At 36.3% G+C, this 20,634-nt stretch overlaps 1 protein-coding gene and 1 non-coding gene across 3 annotated transcripts in view; one reads left to right on the forward strand and one right to left on the reverse strand.

The window, feature by feature from the left end:
* Window positions 1-20,634, forward strand: part of SAMSN1 (SAM domain, SH3 domain and nuclear localization signals 1) — a 139,958-nt gene that overhangs the window by 77,239 nt on the left and 42,085 nt on the right. Inside the window, exon 1 of one of the 2 annotated variants that reach the window (XM_060640283.2) lies at window positions 12,068-12,211. The exons of the other annotated variant lie outside the window; for it this stretch is intronic. Coding sequence (XP_060496266.1) covers window positions 12,155-12,211 — 57 coding nt within the window. The 5' untranslated portion in view covers window positions 12,068-12,154. Of the gene's footprint in view, window positions 1-12,067; window positions 12,212-20,634 lie in introns of those variants that run through there. 2 annotated transcript variants of the gene reach the window in all.
* On the reverse strand, window positions 5,099-5,201 carry LOC132684414 (U6 spliceosomal RNA). Its single transcript, XR_009612637.3, has one exon. It is a non-coding gene; the product is annotated as a U6 spliceosomal RNA (small nuclear RNA).

Raw genomic sequence — 20,634 nt, forward strand, 5'->3', positions numbered from 1 at the left:
CATCATTAGGAGGTATGTTGATATATCTATCTCATGTGTTTCTCCATAAAGGAGAAAGTATTATATAAAGTGGTTTATAGTCTGTATATTTCAAAATTTTTTGCAAGATGTTTTTCTCATAATGTCTAATTAAACAATTATTCTGCCTGCCATAGTCCTTTTAGGGGTATGAATTCTGAGATTTTGATCCTGATACTTGTCAATCCAAGGAGGTGGCCCCTAACCTGTGCAAACCTGTAGAGTTTAGTTTGTTCATTCATCCAACAAACACTTCCTATGCTTCTCTCTGTGCCAGCCTCTGCCTTTGAAGTAACCAACCAACCCACCAAACAAACAAATTCAATGGTGTCCAAACACAGAGAGAAGACAAACATGGCCAGGTCAGAGAAAAGAGGAGAGTGGCATAGATAGGCAAAGGCCATAGATTTTCAGGGTAACACCCCCATGTTCTGGTCATGGTAAAGAGTATGGAATTTGTTTTAAGTGCATTTGCAAATCCACAGTTAAATGTTCATTCCCCAATCTAAGTGAAAGTAGAAGTGAGTTCCCCTGTAGAAATTTCCCCTGGTTGTTGGCAGGGGATAAACAGCATACTCAAATATCATTATAACACGTGACAATGAGAGGACATCATGCGCGGGCTTTGGAAATCAGAGGTTGAACACGTTACCAGGAAGTTGGGACACACTGTGACCACATCAGAATGAGGGTGGGGCTTGAATCCCTAAGAATCTCATGCTTTTCTACCTTTGTACTTGAAGGAGAAAGAATGAAACTAGCCTTTGTTAAGACCTTATTTGTGTCGGGAATTGTATACATATTTATATGCATACATGAATACTCTTAAGAGTAAATATTATTTTACCCTTTTACCAGTGAAGAAATTGAAACTTTGAGAGATCAGAGGTTTGGCCCAAGTTTATATAGCTTGTCTGAGTTCAGACCTACATCAGTCCTCTAAAGGGCACATGTTCTCAGGACACCTGAGTGGCTCAGTCGATTAAGTGTCCGACTTTGGCTCAGGTCAAAATCTCGCAGTTTGTGAGTTCAAGCCCCACATCAGGCCCTCTGCTGACAGCTCCAAGCATGTATGGAAACTGCTACAGATTTTGTGTCTCCCTCTACCCCTCGCCTGTTCACACTCTGTTTCTCTCTCTCTCTTAAAAATAAACACTAGGGGCGCCTGGGTGGCGCAGTCGGTTAAGCGTCCGACTTCAGCCAGGTCACGATCTCACGGTCCATGAGTTCGAGCCCCGCGTCAGGCTCTGAGCCCCGCGTCAGGCGCTGGGCTGATGGCTCGGAGCCTGGAGCCTGTTTCCGATTCTGTGTCTCCCTCTCTCTCTCTGCCCCTCCCCCGTTCATGCTCTGTCTCTCTCTGTCCCAAAAATAAATAAAAAACGTTGGAAAAAAAAAAAATAAAAAATAAATAAACACTAAAAAAACTTAAATGGCATATGTTCTCATCACACCACAGGGCCCCCAAGGATGGGTGGTATGAGGAAAATCAGACCCCAAGGCAGGCTTGCTCAACAGAGGACTAGTCACCAGAATGTTTACTGTAGGGACCACTTTGGGTGGTTGGAATTCTGTGCCATTGAAAATAAACAGGGAATCCAATTTTCTCTCCAACCAGATATTAGTTTTCAGTTCATCTGTCAGTTTTCTCTGGCTACTGGGCACAGATATTAACTTGGCTCTTTAGCTCACCAAATACTAATGATCGACAAGGAAACCAGACTTTTCTTTCATTTCTCAAAAGTATAGCCTAAAAGTTGTGGAAAATTTTCTTGATTGAAAGGAAAATAGAATTGAGCTGTGGGTAACATACTTGTAAAATCCTGTAAATGATCACCTGATCTTTCCTTTCCTAGAAATGACAAATTCAGAGGCTTTAAAATTAGAATACAGGGGGGTTTCTGAAGAGCCGTGCCTCACTGCGGCTTCACACTTTACATGGAAACCTTACTTTATGTGGGTTGGGTCATGGAAAGCAATGTGTATCTATTTACAATGTACTTGATCTCCTAACAAGCTCTCCCATTACCCTTTGTATTAAGAAGAAAAGAAGGAATTTCATCCAAATGAACACACACACACACACACACATACACACACACACTGACACACACATATATACCACGTATATATACACACGTATATACACGTATATGCAAATGTATGTGATGTGTGTATAAGTATATATATGACACTATGAAACTTGGTTTTGCCGTGTAAACATTTTTACATTAAAAACATCCACTGCAATCACATTCTATTTATTTCTTTCATAGAAACTGATACGCAATTAATGTATTTCATGTTCTACTGTAGCCAAAGTTGAGGGAATGAAGATCACATAAAGGATTTTAATTATTTAAATAGATAAGGTATACAATTACTATCTCCTACAGCTTTACACTTTTAGTGCAGATTCAAATGGTAAGGTCTGAAAAACAGTCTGGTCCCTCTTGAATTGGCTGTAAATTTTTCTGATGAGTGAAGAGAGAAAGGAAATAGAAATGACTTCGTTCTTCCAGTTTAAAAATAGGTTTTCTGAGGAAAGGAACTCATATATATCTCTTCAGCAATATTTTATTAATTGCATTTTTCTTCAGTAGGTGAAGACAGGAAATCATGGTCTATTGATCAGCACACAGTCTACCTTCCTCTTGTACTTCTGGGGAAAGAAGTACGAATTAAGCAGGGGATTTTAACAGCACATGTGATGTGTACAGTGTTCAGATAAAAGTTCATTAGAAAACACTTTTGTGCAAAGTTAGTTCAATTTGTTTGGTCAGTTTTTGGTCGGAATTTCCTTTCGGTCTAATGAGATATGATTCAGGTGATACTGAATTATAGTCTTAGTTTAAAAATTACTTTGAAGATTTTTTTAATGAAATATAAGTTTTTTTATTATTGTTTTATACTGTCTATAAAGAATTAAAAGGCAAACTATTTCATAAGATACTGTATGTCTGCGCTTATGAAAAGAATCTGAAAATGTCTAGAGAGCACAAATACTTAAATGTGAGAGTGGACTTGACATGGAAAAGCTTCCTGTTTGTGGACTGGCTTCTTCCTACCATGTCATACCAGTAGCCATGTCCTATGTATACCTTAGAATTCGTAAGGTAGGAGTAGTAGTGACAGGGACTGGTTTTTTGTAATTAGATGTATGTTCCATATAATTAGGATCGTGGCAAATAAGATAAAGAGACTCAAATCTATCTTTCTTTCTTTCTTTCTTCTTTATTCCTTTCTTCTTTCTTTCTTTTTCTTTCTTTCTTCTTTCTTTCTTTCTCTTTCTTCTTTCTTTCTTTCTTTCTTTCTTTCTTTTGAGATGGGTGAGGGGAGAAAGGGAGAGGGAGAGAAAGAATCTTAAGCAGACTCCATGCCCAGCACAGGGCCTGACACGGGGCTCGATGAAGGGCTTAATGAGAGGATCTCTCAGGATTGTGATATCATGACCTGACTTGAAATCAAGTCAGATGCGTAACCGAATGAGCCACTCAGGTGCCCTGAGATACAAATGTTTTAAAGGACAGAATGAAAGAAGAGAGTCAGAGGTGATAAAGATGTGAAGAAACAAAGTTGGCACAACTAGACTTTGCCTAAATGTAGTATATTATCTCCATACGTTTATCAGAAAGATGAAAATCCACACCAACAAATACACTCGGTAAAAAGGTGTGAGGAGAGATGCCAGCTAGAGTTTGGGACCATAAGTGAATGGAGGACTGGAGCAAGTGTCAGTCTCAGGACCTGCAGAAAAGGATGCTTCAGCGCAGTGAGGCAGCATACACCAAAGAGCCACGAAAAGCTGCAGCGTTTGAGAACTGCAGGAAAGCTCCTCCCTCTCCCCCACAGCCCTTCTAGGACACAGAATGATTATTACCTGCCAAACCTGAATGCTCTCGGAGAATAGAACTCCAGAAACTGCCATTGGGGGTCTTCTGCTGAAAAAACTTCCTCGCTGCCCAGGCACCTCATAAGCCCACCCATTTACAGAGCCAATAAGGATTTTCATGCCATGCTCTTAGTGATGTACTGACAGCCAAAGGTAGCTAGACATTTAAAGAATGCCTCAGAGATGAAAGACAGAGATCAAAGCAGACAGAAGAAAGAAGTCAGAGAGAGACCAAGATAAAGAAAGGGACAGAAGGGAAACAACTAATGACAATTAATGACCTCAGAAAAAGAACATATTTCATGTATGTATTTAGTTCTCAGTGTCTAGTACATGCCAGATGCTTCTTTGTACTAATTTTATAATAATGTCTAACATAATGGTCACAGTATTCTCTCTGAGGTATGCAATACTGCCAAGTCCATTTTATAGAAAGGCCAAGGAACTTTCCAAAGACATCCTACTAAAGGTAGAGCCAGGATTTGAAATGAGGTAGCCTACTGTGTTCAAAGGTGCACCCTCTTACCCAATACGTTTTACTACCTAATCAAGGATTAAAAACAGAATGTTTTTCAAAACCCACTTTCTTTAGTTTTAATAATATATTATTATTAAAATATAACCAGGAAATAAGAGGTGAGACCTCGAAAATAACCTGTATCTGTCTATGCTGCACTCTTCTCCTGAGTGAATCATTATACTCAGGGCTGTGTTCCTTACTCTTTCCTTTTTTTAAAAGTGTGTGTGTGTGTGTGTGTGTGTGTCTTAAAGACAATCATACTATATGTAATTCCTTTGGGAATGTTTTCTTTTCATTTAATATTATATTTTTAAGATTATCCATATGGTTGAATGACAGTTGATTTCATTAGTTTTTACTGCGATATTAAAAATAAAAAAGAACAGAATGTTATAAAAAGAACAATCAGAATGAACTTTGGCAAAATAAAATATTATAGCTAAAAATATTTATTAGATCGTTAGTAGAAAAAATAATGGAATTTCCTAGAAGGTAAAAAAAAAAACAACAAAAAGAACAAAACAAAGAAAAAGAAGTAGAAACAGAGAAGTACAAAAGAATATGCATATCAATTCAGGATGTCTAACATTGGATTAATTAGATTACCAGAAAGAGAGAACAAAGAGAGATGAAGAATTTATTAAACAAACACAGACCAGAAGGTGTGTGTTTCCATTTTGAAACGCTTCATGAGTTTGCATATCACCCTTGCGCAGGGGCCGTGCTAATCTTCTCTGTATCGTTCCAATTTCAGTATACTTGCTGCTGAAGCATGTGTGTTTCCATTTTGAAAGAACCATTGAATGAACAGTACAGGGGATGAAAAAATAACCCATATCAAGGCACATAATATGAGATTTTAGGACATACCAAGCATAAAGGGGAAATACAGTTAGAGACAGGGAGTCCATATGCAATAAACCAGGAATCACAATGGCATTAGACTTTTCAGTAACAACTCTGGAGGCTAGAGGACAATGGAGAGTCCTTCTAAATTCTAAGGAAAAATAAGGGTAGAATTCAATTTTAGGTCAAAATAGCATCCACATATGAAGGATCTACAAGGACCTAGAACACTGCCATTTGGGAGGTGTGTTTTAGCAAATGAGAAAATAGACAAGTACGATGATGTGAGATTCAGGCCACAGAGTATCCAAATCAAGAGAGAATTGAGAAGTTCCATTTCAGCCTTAGTCATGTATACTTAGAGAATAACCAGATCCCTTTGGAACAGAGAAAAAAATAAACCTGAGATGTTTGAGCATTTGAAATTACAAGTATGACGTCTATATTTAAATATTCAAAACTAATCAGTTGATAGATTTGTTGGGGCATTTATCTGGGATATATTAATAATTATACATAGGGAATCAACTATTGAAAAAAGGAAAGTAATCATGAGCTCTAGAAATGGACAAAAAATTTAAGCATAAAGCACTAAACACAATTTGAGTTAGCCACAGACAATATTTACAAAATAATAATGACTACTGATTTAACTAAATAATTATAAGGGAGTTGGGGAGTGAAAGAGCACAAAATCCTCAAGGATAAAAATAGGAATCAGCAGGTAATGTCTAATACTCAAGAAAGTTTGGGCCTATCACAGAAAAACATGAATGTACACAATGAGAAAACTGCTTTTAATACTAGAGGGAGTCAGGAAAAGAACTACTAGAAATTCTGGAAGTAGACAGGGAAGCTTCTGTTTTTTTGTTTTTTGTTTTTTTTAATTTTTACAGAACTTCAAATGGTATTTAGGTGTGTTGAAGGGAAAAGTATTATAGAAATGTGAAAATCGTGACGATAATTTAGATGTGACCTTGAAGCAAGCAGAAACTGGTGAAATGAAGAGTCAAGGATTAAGAGAATAATACATAAATTTTAGAAACATAAATTTGGGAGCTGTTGCTCCAGATCAAGGAGGAAAAAAATGTGCTCCTGGTAGTATCTTCACAGATAGCATGAGTTTATAGATGAAAAGTATCAAAAGTCATCTTTGGGGTACTTCAGAATATAGGTAATTCCATAAAGTGTGGATGAGTCTAATTTGTACTCCTACCTTGATTATTACATGTGTGAAATTATTAGTAAAGATAGCATTGAGGGGCTCTTAACTCTTCTTAGAGTCACAAACAAGGTAGCTTGGGTTGGAGAAGGAAAATGACGTGGTAGCAGGTATCCCTGTGGTGCTGTCTTAATTAAAGAGGGTTCTAGATGGGTTGCACAATTACTGATTTTAAATTATTTTATAAACATAATGATTGAAACACTGTCTCCCACTCAGCCTTACCTTCTTCACATCCTTTACCATTTGGAACCTAATCCCCAAAGAAATCACTCCCATTTTATGGCAGGTCTTTAAATATGCCAATGCATAACTATGATAGAGAATTATGGTTATGAGCTGAGGCTTTGGTTTAAATCCTGATCCCACCACTTCCAGCTAGGCAAACTGGACACCAAACCTAACTTCACCTGGAAGTTGAGGTTGACAACGTTAGAGCAGCTTATGGAGATTTTCTGAGGATTACATGGAAAATATGACTGAAGTACTCAGCATAATGGTAGCCGTATCATCACTCAAAACTGATACTCATTATTTTTAACTTTGAAACTAAGATTACTCTATGAGTATTTATTATAACTTCGAATCATAAAGAGATGAAATTTTATTTTATCATTACTAATGGTGACTACTTAGTCTATATTTATAATCTATTGAATAATCTGAATAGTTTGCACTTATCTCAAACTAAGTTTCCCTAATTATTTTTGTCACTTTGGAACTGGTACACCTCACTTTTTGCTTACTAAGTCTTCTTTTATGTTGTTTTCCAACCTCTTGCCATGCACAGATATGATCTAAGTTCTTTGTCTCTTTCAAGACAGTTTCTTACTGTATGATTCTTTACGTTCCCCATTCATCTTAGATCATTGGTCCTTTTTGTTTATGTCATTCCTCTATTTCTTCTACAACCGAGATAATGAGATAAGATTCTCAATTATCTTGTGGGAAATTTAAAATATGAAATAATGTTGCAGGCCCAGGCTCTCTCTCAAGAGACTTCCCAGGATCTCTAGGGCCTGACCAGCTGCTCTCCTATCTCAGAAGGATAATGTTTGAGCATACCAAGAGTGGATCCTTTTTTGGGACATACTCTGATCAATCAGCATAGCAATTCATTAACTTCTACTAAGAAATACGATTGCAGTGTCTCAGGTATTTGATGTCCGTATGAACAATACATTTGCCTCCTGTGGGCAGACCTACCCAAGGAATTCACTCATCATTTAAAGTTTACTCTTTGAGCTCAAAATAAAAATAAAATAAAGAGAAGTAGTTAGAAAAAAATATAAAAATAAAAAATAGAAAGTAGTTAGAAAAAATAAAAAAAAATAGTAGTTTCATAAAAAATATGAAATCCAGCTAAAATTGCTTGATGCATCCATCTCCGCATGATGTATTATCTTGTTAGAGAATTCAGATACTCGAGGTTTACTGAATCTTTCTTGAACCCAGGGGCTTGAGTGGGTACTACCAAATATTTGCCTCTGTTACACTTCTTTCTCTATGTGGGGCGAAATAAATTAAGACTTCCTCCCACCTTCTGAGTGGTTTGGCCATCACCCCCATCACTGTTAATGAAGGTATGAGAACTCTGTAATAAAACTCAGTCAGGGCATCATGTCACAAGGAGAAATTAATAGGTGAAATGTGAATTTCTCATATGGATTTCGTATGGGTTCTTGGAAGAAAATTAATCCTTGGGATACATATGCTTAATTTCAGGCCTCTTTGAGAAAAACAAACCGCTATAGCTTCTTAACACCTGCTGTTAGTAGGATCAGAATTTTCTCTTCTCTCAAGTATCTCCTCAAAAACTCTTCGTCATTCCATAAAGCAAGTCACTGGGAAAAGCAGAAAAGCCACTGTAAGACTTTTCAATTAGAAAGACATTAGAAGGGATTTCAAGAGCTTAGGGAAGGGGGTGGGTCCCTTACAGAAAAGGGTTAGTAAATAGGGACTCCAGAGACCCTGGTAAATGACCTCAGAGAGGTAGAAAATGTAGAAGATTCACAGAAAATCCACCATTCTCCCCAGCCGCCCCTCCCCTTCATCCCCGCTGTAGGTATGAGGGAATATCCATATCACGATTTCTCTATAAACACCCAAGTGTAAACAAGGAGGTGTTTTATCCATCATATTGTACGAATAAGTCAACCCCAATATGTTGTATATGGCTATATGACTTTGAAACTACCAACCAAATTATTGAGTAAAGATCTGCAAGAACATCATCAGATCGATATGTGCGTTTGCTTCAAGAAATCCTGTGTAGAGTTGGAATTTGTATGATAGTGTAGGATCTCCACTTCTAGCAAGCCATAAACAGGCAAGAACAGAGCAGCCCCACTGGGCTTCTTCCTATAAATTTTTCTTCCCCATCTGTAAAGAGAAACCTGCTCCAAGGAGCCAGAAAGAAAAGCAGAACTATCACGTTTAATGTGTTTTTATGATTGACTCCTTCTTTTCTTTATCGTAAGTGACTAAAGTCTGTAGATCTACATGGAATACAATCCACTTTTTCTATAAGATAAGGATTCTATCTTACATTAAATATGAACTTCAGAGTTTTACTTCATGATAACAATCTCACTTCTCTTATTTTTCAAGTTCTTAGATGTTTCTCTGTTGTCCCCCTCCAACAATACATTTGAAGTATAGTCAGGAGTATTTTAGGTTATAGTTACTTAAATCGCTTTCGGTCATGGTTGCCCCAGTAACACATGGAAGCTTTAGATTTACTGTGACTGAGTCCACATGTTGGAGGTGTACACATTAAGGGGGTGTGGGGATTATTGTTCCATTTTAAAAGATTTGAAAACCCTCCTTCCATTGAAAAAAATATATGTGTCTTTAAAGTATAGACTAGGATTAATCCAAACATTACAAATTTCAGTCTTCAACCTGATGACAGGGAACAAAGAGACAGAGGCCATCAGGCAATCAAGATATCAGAATGAAAGGCATCAGACCACATTTTCTTTTACCTATTCTTTTCTGATTTGAATTTGATAATTCATGTTGTAGCAATCCACCAATAAATATTTGTTGAACTACTGAAACAACTCTTTATAGTCGCACTCTGTTTTCTCATAACATCTACATCCCAATAACCGTTATTTGATTGCAGTTTCTCTAAAATTTTGACACAACCTATGACGCAGAAATAGTCATATGTATGTCACAAAGTCCCAACCTTGCTTCGCCCTGCCTGGCTTCTAAGACCATTAAGGTAATTTGTAAAAACAAAGCACCCAGACTGCTGTTTTGCAACTTCCCTGCTTCAGAACAAGTCTTAAGCAACATGTGGCTTAGTGGTTTAATCATGATAGGGAGTTAGATGTGCTCAAGACTTACTCTTTACCCCATTCTTATTTCACCTTTGACTTTTGAATTTTCTGGGTCATTCTGGTCACTAATTAAATGTCTTGGTGGCCCCAGAATTCCAAAACATAGTAGATAGTTGATAAAAAAAAATTTGCTATCTTACCACCTGAGATATTTTGAGGAACAAGTTGTTTAACAGACTATGATAGGACTTGAGATGTTTTTAATCTGCAGAAAACAGTTTTCCTGAGTAGTAGAGGTTAGAAAATTGCTTCTCAGGGCACCTGGGTGACTCAGTTGGTTAGGAGTCTGACTCTAGATTTTAGCTTAGGTCATGATCTCCCAGTTCATGAGTTCAAGCCCCACATCAGGCTCTGTGCTGACAGTGTGGAGCCTGCTTGAGATTCTCTCTCTCTCTCTCTCTGCCCTTCCCCAGCTCACTCTCTGACTCTCAAAATAAATCAATAAACTTTTAAAAAAAGAAAGAGAAAATTCCTTCTCCCATTTGTAATTCTGAAAGAAAATATTCCTGTTTTACTTACATTTTAAAATATTTCTGATAGTGTTAATGATGGTAAAGTGCCTAGAGATCATAAATTGAGTTTTTATCAAATTACTTGAGTGTAACACTTTTTAAAACTGCATATAGTCTAGCTCATGTATGTCATCATGAATGTGAGTGTTCTCTAGTCTTTAGTTATCACTGTAGAAGTATAATTTGAAATCTCATACTTCAAGGTCCACAAACGTTTCTTGACATAAAACAGTATTTAAATGTTAAGTCATATGATAAGTATGCTCTTTATTGGTATTCGCTTTTACTCTCACTAAAACTCTATTACTGTAGTAAGTGAAAATATTATCATTCTCATATTGTTGATTGAACTCCACAACTGAATTAAACTTCTATTCACAGGTAAAGAAAGTGAGGCAAATGTTTCTGTTAAGAAATATATTGTAATGGCTTTCAATTCCTGAAAAGATGAAATGAAAATACACTTAGGTCACTGCCTTCACCTAAGCCATACTTCTAGGGAATTACCCAACCTCAGAGTCCTCACTGTTATTTTGAAAATGCCAGTCTAATAACTCCTAAAGATAGAATTGTGCTCTTAATATCTCATGGAAGAAGCATATTAATCATAATCTTAAGTGTATTTCTTTAATTCTATTATAGGACATAAATAATTTTAAGCTAATCAAGAGGTATGATATACTGTCAAACAGCACACAATGTTTAATTAATATTTGTTAAATGATTAGTGAAATTTGAATACTTAGAACTGGGCCTCAGGGGGGAGGGGCTCAGAGATATGAGGGAAGACTGAGAAATAGAGTCAGCTGATTGTTACCTAGAGAAGCTGCTAATTAAGAATATGGCACCATTGCTTTTCAACCCCGGGGTTTTATAAATGGAAAGCCAGGTTGATTTTAACAAGCCTGTTTTACTAGAACTGGAATTTTAGACATTCCACAAGGCTCCCTTTGGTAAATCCCTCATCAACAAGAAAGCTTGAACTTCTTGCTTTTACTTTCTGGGTATCTTGGTTTTGACACTATAGTAAAAATATTACACCATTTATTTTGACGAGAAAAGTCTTTCTAAGCCATGTTAGCCCTATTCCAGGTCTACTAAATTGAGACACTGGATGCTTCATGTGAATGTACCATTGATCCATTGGACCATCCCTGGAATAGCAGTTATCAGGATATAGCATTATCGTTTGTAGCAGAAAGACATCTGGTTAATTCAGGGTTCTGTTTAACTGATTTTCACATTAATCAGGGCTTTACAACATAGTAATGTGTTTAAAAAGTAACAATATGCATAATCAATTAATTCTGAAGTCATATTCCTATTTATATTAATTTCATCCATGCTCTACTTTTGAGTATATGCATATACACTTTAAGTAGGATTAGTATTTCATAAAGTCTAGTTTATTTCATCTTATAACAAAGTTTACTTAGAAGTATAAAACTATCATGAATATTCTCTATCATATAGTTTTATGGGAGATAAATAAATGAGAGAATATTCTCTATCATATAGTTTTATGCCTAAAGGCATGTGGAAGTGTGAGATTTAGGAATCTACCTCAGACTATAGAAAATACAGAACATTAAAGAGTTACCAAAGAATTACCATTAAAAAAAACCAAAAACCTTTACCCATGTAGTTGTGAGGTCATATCCTGACCAAAAAGGAGGAAGTGGCAGGTCACTGGGCTCAAACTTATCTGCTGTACATCATAGACGCACACTGCTGACAGCCTTCAGTTGTTTCTGTAACAACAGGAAGTGCACTCACTTGGAGTAGTGTGAATTGAAAATGTTGAAGAGAAAACCATCCAATGCTTCAGAGAAGGAGAAACATCAAAAACCAAAGGTAAGGTAACTATACACAGTTAAATAAAACCAAACCATTTAATAGAATACACTAGAATACACACACACACACACACACACACACACACACACACACACATTGTTCTTAGCTGTCAGTTATAAATTAATTCAACCCTAGGGTCAAATGCCTCGTGGCAGGTGTGAAAAATAATGAGTTGAAAACTTAGAGGTTAAATAATACATGACAATTATTGTTTCTGTAATTTTACCTTATAGTGTATATTTGATCATTTACATTTGTAACTGAAGTTGGAGCTCAGATCCAACTTCATGGAAATCAATTGGTGGTCTCTGCTTGAAAGGTGGATATTATGAAATATTCTTGAACATTTTTCATGACTATAAATTTGTCAATGTCTATTTAACTGAATGCAATTTATCCCTTATGGGTTCAGCTCTCATATTACTTTTAATTATGAGAAGATTGTAAATAGAGAGGATTTGGCTGAGCATTTGATTTTTTTCATTTTTTTATATTAAAATATGATAGCTTGTTGAAAAGATTATGTTTCCCACTCTTGCTTGAACTAACATTATACTAGAGAGTGGATTGGGTTATATTTTAGGAAGCATCAAAACTCCATATATTGATAGATTTGCCTAATTGTTTCTATTTGGAACATTATGCTATCCTTTGTCTTGACAATAATTGCCACTTACAAAAAAGTACAGCATGAGATAACAAAGTTTAGATTCTATTGTAGAACTCTAAATTAGTTTCATTAATCATGTGAAAGAAACCATCAAGTACTGGTGTCAAAGGTTTTCTCCAATACGTTTACATTTCTTGAGTTCCTTAGATAAATAACATTTTTAATCTATCTGTGAATGAGCTATAACTGAGTTCAGATGTCTTTTTAAAGGACTGACTTATTATCTATTATTGGTCTGTATTTGCTTGGCACTTGTTCTGAGAGAAAGGAGTTGGGAATTGATTGCGAACTTCTGGATTGATGAAGCATCGAACAGTGGTCAATATTTTATAAGTCTTTGCAAGTTACTATACAACCTGTCTGAAGGAAACTAATAAATAAATGATTTCCAATCTTTAAAAAATAAGTCAGGGATCTTCAGTTAAAAATACAGCTGGATAATATATCATGATGTCTATCTTTTCCCCTAATATAATAAAAATCCAAAGGCATGTTTCCCAAAGAGTGAAAAAAAATTCTAAAAGCATCACTTACTTTTATATTTAAGATTGATCGTATATAGAATTTACTCAATTAAATGCAACTAATATTGAGTTGACAATAGTAGGTTCTAAGGGGATCATAAAAGTTAATATGAATTGGTACTTTTCCTTTAGGTATTTAAAATCTGAAGTTAAAGTATCTCACAAGGACTGCATTATGTAGTGAGTTACTATCATAATTATGTTAGTGAACTATTTTCAAAATAATAGTTTAGTCTCTCATCATCATTTCCCTTAATTGAAGAAACTATTGAAATATAAGTGGGTATTGTTCATCCTACTGACTTTACTCATTTACAAAAATATATCTGATACTCTCTCTCTATATATATAGGAATAAAACATATCACAGAGAGTAGTCACATTGGAAACATATTAACTTATGTTGTGAATGAAGTCCCATTATCTTTAGATGAGTGGTTTCATTCTATACAAATCTAAGAGATATATAAGTGTATATGTACAAGTGTGTTTTTCATACATTTTGGGTCAACAAAAGCCTTTCTTTTTATATTGAGGTAATATTTTTCCAATTATTGTAATTATGTCTTAGAAACAACTCCTCTTTAATTCACATTTATTTGTTTTACTGGATAATTGTTGTGTATTTTATGGAAAACCAACAGAATCCCTAAGAGATGGTAGAAATGGATGTCATGATGATCTCTACAAACATATGGCTAATAGAATGAAGAGTGCAATTTCCTTCATCTACCGGAAGGGACCAGAGGATCTGTGTCTAGAAAAATAGAACAGAACCATCAAGAAATCTATCTGAAATATGGGGAATAACAGTCTAAGCTAATTAAGTACATACCAAACAATAGCTTGCATCTCCTGACCCCTAAGGGCATACTCCTTGTGCGATAGTCTCAGAATGTCTGAGAGAGATTTGCTTGCTTTGTATTGTGAATGTTGAAATAAAGAGCGATAGCATTGAAAATGAGGGAACTATTATTGCAGTATCTAGTTCATGTTAACTCCTGTGGGTTATGGTTCAGGTGACCTCGTACACAATTCAAATGGTGAATGCATATTATAACTAAGGTTCCCTCAAATAAAAAATTAGGAAACTGGGGGCGCCTGGGTGGCCCAGTCGGTTAAGTGGCTGACTTCGGCTCAGGTCATGATCTCGCGGTCCGTGAGTTGGAGCCCCGCGTGGGGCTCTGTGCTGACAGCTCAGAGCCTGGAGCCTGTTTCCGATTCTGTGTCTCCCTCTCTCTCTGACCCTCCCCCGTTCATGCTCTGTCTTTCTCTGTCTCCAAAATAAATAAACGTTAAAAAAAAAAATTAGGAAACTGTTTATTTGAAAAGGATATCAATGGAGAAGGACTTTGTTATTAGTATTTTTAAACAGATCTTACAATTGTGAGAAAGTTCCAAGTATTCATGGATATAAAAATGTAGCGATAGATTTTATAAATCTATATATGTAATAATTTATTATTTTCTTAAATTCAGAAGACTTACCAATAGACATGTTCATGACTCAAAAAAAAAATGAAAGCACACATTAAAATTCAGTTTTACCATCTTTAATTTTATCATTAATGTGTCATCATTTTCAGCTTTTATTCCTGTATCTCCATTTTTGGTATGAGATCTTTCCTTGAGATAGCTCATAAATAGGACCAATAGTATTCATAGTGGTTATAAGAGATTCATAGTGGAGGCTAAGAGAGTGAGACCAGAGATACTCCAAGAAGGAAGCTGGAAAACCTTTGGAGAGTTATTACCAAAGAAACCCATTATGTATACTGGAATGTTAATAGATTCCAACAAGTTTAATTTGTGTTTCAGAACTCTATATGGTGTATATAGGCAAATTTCAAATTAACACAGAAATTTGATGAATAGTGCTTAAGTGTTATATATTTAGATTAATCTTTCAAAAATAGCCTTGCTTAACATACATGCAAAGTACTGTACTTTCTTTTTTGAAGTCTGTTTTTGCCTTCTCATCACTACTGCCCACTGCTGCTAGTGATTTTTTAAAATTTTGAGCATATCTAGGATTCGGAGTAGATAAGATACGATCTCATTACACTCTATAAATGCTTAATTTTTAGAACATAACTTTCTGTGATTGTTTCTCTATCTGAAATGTTTTATTTTAGTTTTCCATATTTATTGTGAGTATATTATATACTAGTTGCTGTGGTTCTCAGGTTTTGTACACTAATTTGTTTAATATTTCTAACAAGTCTGTGAGAGAATCACTCTTATTTAGCTGCACGGATAAGAAGGCATAGAGACGGTTAATTAACTTGAGCAGGGACACGTACTCAGATGAAAAATAAAAGTGTGTGATATGTCAATTTCCAGTACTCCTGTTCTTATTATGCTGCCATTATGAGCATAGGGATTGTAGATATTTCTTCTATTTCTGTCTTAATTACCAGCTAAATTTTATGAAAACCAGGGAGAACATATGCTTAAGAGCCTCTGCAAGTTGGAAAGGAAGTTGGAGATCCCCCGTTCCTGTCTCTGATTAGGTACAAGACTTCCACCAATAAAATCCCTCCAGGTGTCCACTCAACTGTCAATGCTTAAAATTGTAAAACCACAATAACTTTTTAAATATTCACATGTTCAAATTGTCAAAAAAAAAAAATAACGGCCTAAAACTGTGATAAGTATAACCACGTATCTCCCTCCTGCACCTAGCATAGCACCTTTGATGTAGTAGGCCCTAATAAATATTTGTAAAGTGAATAGAGTCTCTTGAGTCTACTCTATGTATCCTAGTTCAGGAATAAATACTCTTTAGTGCAGTGTACTTTCATTATTCTTGGCACTAAGTCTGCTAGCGTGCACATAAGAAAGTTTATGTGTATGTGTGTAAATGCAAACTGTAACTTATTTTTAAGTTTTATTTTAAGGACTCCAATATAGCAAATGCTGTGCCAGACTCTCTAGAGAGGCCCACCATTACATAACCATAGACCTTTGTTCCAGGTCAGGGAATATGGTAGAAACTTCAAAATCAGGAAAGGAATAGACAAATGAAACTTTGCAACTATAATTAGAATAACTTGGCCTTTATTCATCTGGGATTAATGATCTGTTAATAAATTTTAACTCAGGATTTTTTAAGTAAAGAAGATTCAAATACCACAGTTATTTTAAAGGGAAACACTGGAATAATGGCAGTTCTGGAAATAGCCTTTTTTTTTTTTTTACCATATTTTTAAATCTAAAGTACATACTAAATGAGACACCATTAGTGTCACAGAAGCTAATTTTCACTAGCAATGACTGAAGTGGCATTCTTTCCCATTTGCATCTGATCCTAGCAATGATGAGAGGTGATGAGTTGATTATGAGCTGTTTTCACTGCACTGCCCGCTGTGTGAATTTATGCTCCTAGACAAGGATGACACGTAGTTGTGGCATTAAAGAGCTTTCTTCACTGCTTTTCCTATCAAGACTGCTAAAATACATTTTAACTCTTATCTAACCAGGTATAAGAAAGGGAAGAAATGTTTACAGGTACAGGTGTTTACTTGAGGCCAGGCACTTACACAAGGGGCTTATGGCATTCTTCTCCCAATTTACAGGAAAGAAAACAGTTCTGCAGATATGAAATATTTCACTCAAGGTAACATTGCTAGTAAAAAAAAATTTTTCAAGATTATATGGGACAGTTTCTTCTTCTAAACCCGTGGATTTCCCCCCATTACTTCTTTTTGCTTCTTCATCTGGTGTATAATTTTGGACTTTAATTTAGATGAATTCAGTTGAATGTTTGGATTTTCAAACAACGTGATCCCAAATAAGATATGTGATATACAATGTAGGTAATATTTTTTTTTTTAATTTTTTCCCAACGTTTTTTATTTATTTTTGGGACAGAGAGAGACAGAGCATGAACGGGGGAGGGGCAGAGAGAGAGGGAGACACAGAATCGGAAACAGGCTCCAGGCTCCGAGCCATCAGCCCAGAGCCTGACGCGGGGCTCGAACTCACGGACCGCGAGATCGTGACCTGGCTGAAGTCGGACGCTTAACCGACTGCGCCACCCAGGCGCCCCTGTAGGTAATATTTTAAATTCACTTTTCCCATTTAAAAATGATGGGTGTAAATATATATATATATATATATATATATATATATACACATTTTTTTGCTTTTGGTTATTATTTCTCTCCATCCCCCCAAATCTCCCAAAAGGTGCTCTTCAATTATATATTTACTTAGTATTTATGTCACATTTGTTTTCCAAGAAATAGTTAAAATAGATTATGATCCCAAACTAAAACAAAATAATTCAGGTGAAAATGGAGTAGAAATCCTGTTAGAGGGTTTTACAGGGCCACCAAGGCTGAGTTGAACATGGATCTAAGTGCTTGCTACTCAGTGTGTTCATACAGACTAGCAGCTTTGGCATTCTAGGAGTTTGTTAGAAGTGCTGATTCTCTGGACTACCCCAAACCTATTACTTCAGAATATATATTGTAACAAGATACCTAGGAGTCCTGTGAACACTTCAGAGTTTAGAAATGATGTTCACATCCATGGTTCTCAACCTAGGTTGCACATTTGAATCACTGAAGAACTTTAAGAAATACTAATGATTGGACTCCACCTTCAAATATTTTGATTACCTAATATAGGATGTGCCTGAGCATCACGAATTTTTAGTTACCCCATCTGGAGACATTTTTTCTACTAACCTTTTCAAAAGACTTAGGTAATTTATTAATCCATTTACCCATTCGTTCATTCATTCATTCTTCAATACAACAAATATCTATTGAGTGCTTGCTAGAGACAATATACACCATATGTACAGAATATAGTGGTGAATAAAACAAAGATCCTTGCCCTCATACAATAAACGAGATAAATATGTTAAATATATAGCATGCTAGGTAATGATGAGTGCTGAAAAGGGAAGGAAGGATACAAGGAAGGCACCAGGAAAGATTTGGTGAGGATGGGAATTTGAAAAAGGACCTGAAGGAAATGAAGGAGCTGACCACGAGTTTGACTGAGGAAGTTGTATTCCAGGCAGAAGAGAGATAGAGTCTAAAGACCGTGAGGCAGGAGCATCCCAAGTGTTTTGAGAAACAGTGGAACAGAGTGCATAAGGGGAAGAGTGTTCACAAACAGCAGGATCACAGAGGGCTTCCAGGTCATGATAAGGATGTGAGCTAGTATTGAAAGATTGTGAGAAAACGTTCTGGATAACATTTTAGTGGGGTTATTCTGTCTTTTGTGTTTCAAATACACTGAAAGATTTGGACATAGTAGGGAGAAGAGACTGGTTAGGAGGCTTTACAGAAACTAGGCGAGAGATGGTGATGGCTCACACGAGGGGAGCAGCAGGCAGGGTAGATGTTGAGGAGATGCTGAATTTGGGATATATTTGTACATATTGCATCCATTGGAATATGCACAGGAAACTTAACCACACCACATGTGACCAAAAGATGATAAACAGAAGGGTTGCCACCGCCCTACACTGTTCTTGCTTCTAATTGGTGCCCACAAGTCTAGGAGAAATGCCCATATTTCTCTGTCATAGCCACCAGAAATTCATCCCCAAATTGATGTGCCACTTCCCAAAATTTTCTGCCTCTTTCTTCAAAATACAATTTTCTGTTGACCTTAATTTTCATTTCTAGGGCACTTCAATCAGAAGAGATGAACTAATTTGTTCATTTCGCCATGTTCAATTGAAAGAGTTAAATAATTTTGCCTTGAAAACTTTTCTCCAAAACACTAATTCATTCTAGCCTTCCCATTTTGTGGGCTTTGAATCTATAATCAAATTGTGTTGCAAGCAAGTAGCAAAAAATTAGGGGCCAACTAGGTTGGCTATCCTTGGAGAAAAACAGTGTCCAGACAGTATACAGAAAGTTCAGGAGACAAATGGCTGAGAGAATGACAAAAATGTAGCCTCTCTTTCTTTGGAAATTTGGATATTATATCCTATAGGAAGAGCAACAAGTCACTACTTTGACTACCAAAGCACCGGATTTGTTACAAATCAGTTGAATGAGACACATCTCTTTAATCTTTTCTTGCCTTGCTTTGGAGACAAATGGCTTCATTATCCCTCAAGATTGGGTTTTGTTTTGTTTTTTCTAATGGAATTAAGTCCATACTCTACATATCTATGTTTCCAAATTTAGCATTACCGAACTGATCCATTTCTATTTCTTTCTAGTGTTAAGGATTTAGGTGAACTTTTAGAAACAAGACATTCATAATTAGCTTCTTAGAGAACAAAAATGTCCTACATTAAGAATTGATTAATAAGAATAGAAGAGGTTTTTAAGCTGTCTCTAGTGGTAGACGAAGTGATTCTTCTATACATAGAGAGGGTCATTTGTCAACACAGCTGGCTATGTCTTCTTTCTTGCTTCGCATGATGAGCTTAGAAGTCTTGATCTCGCCTCTAGTGGTTTGGTAGGGTGACCATAACAAAATACCACAGGCTGAGTGACTTCAAAAACAGAAATGTATTGTCTCACAACTCTGGAGGTTGGAAGTCCAAGATCGGGGTGTCTGCAGGTTTGTCTTACTCTGAGAGTCATGAGGGAAGGATCTGCTCCCCAGGCCTCTCTCACTGGCTTGCAGATGGCCACACTTGCTCCTTTTCACTTGCTCATTCCTCTGTCCATGTATATCCCTGGTGTCTCTATGTGTCCAAATCTCATCTGCCTAAAAGGATGCCAGAGGATTGGATTGTGGCCTACCAGAACAGCCTTATTTTTACTTAATTTCCTTTTTAAAGGTCCTATCTCCAAATGCAGTCACATTCTGAGGTACGAGGGATTAGGTCTGGAATACACGTTCCATTCACAACATAGCCCATAAAGTTCTACTAATTAAAAGTGAAGATTTGATTTTCAGCTGCTTCCTTCTTTCCAATTGCCTTCTACCCCTCTTCACTTCCAGTTGGCCAGTACCCTCATTCAGCCAGCCCCCCTGACCTCACTACAGTGGCTCCCTTTTACCCACACACTCTTCAGTCTTTTTCCTTGTTCTTTCTTTCCATCTAAACTCACGTCTGCAACATCCCACTAGGCCCCTATTAAGAAACATTTGAAAACTAATAAAAGTAAAACATCTGCTCTACCCCTTTGGCCAGTGACTTTCTGGCTACATACTAAATTCATCTGTCTAGCCAGACAGTTAAGCCCGCAACAACGCCTCTAATTAGCCCATGGCAATGTGTCAGAGGGCATTCTGGCAGA

Source organism: Panthera onca, chromosome C2 (assembly GCF_046562875.1).
Source record: "Panthera onca isolate mPanOnc1 chromosome C2, mPanOnc1 haplotype 2, whole genome shotgun sequence".
Taxonomy (NCBI): domain Eukaryota; kingdom Metazoa; phylum Chordata; class Mammalia; order Carnivora; family Felidae; genus Panthera; species Panthera onca.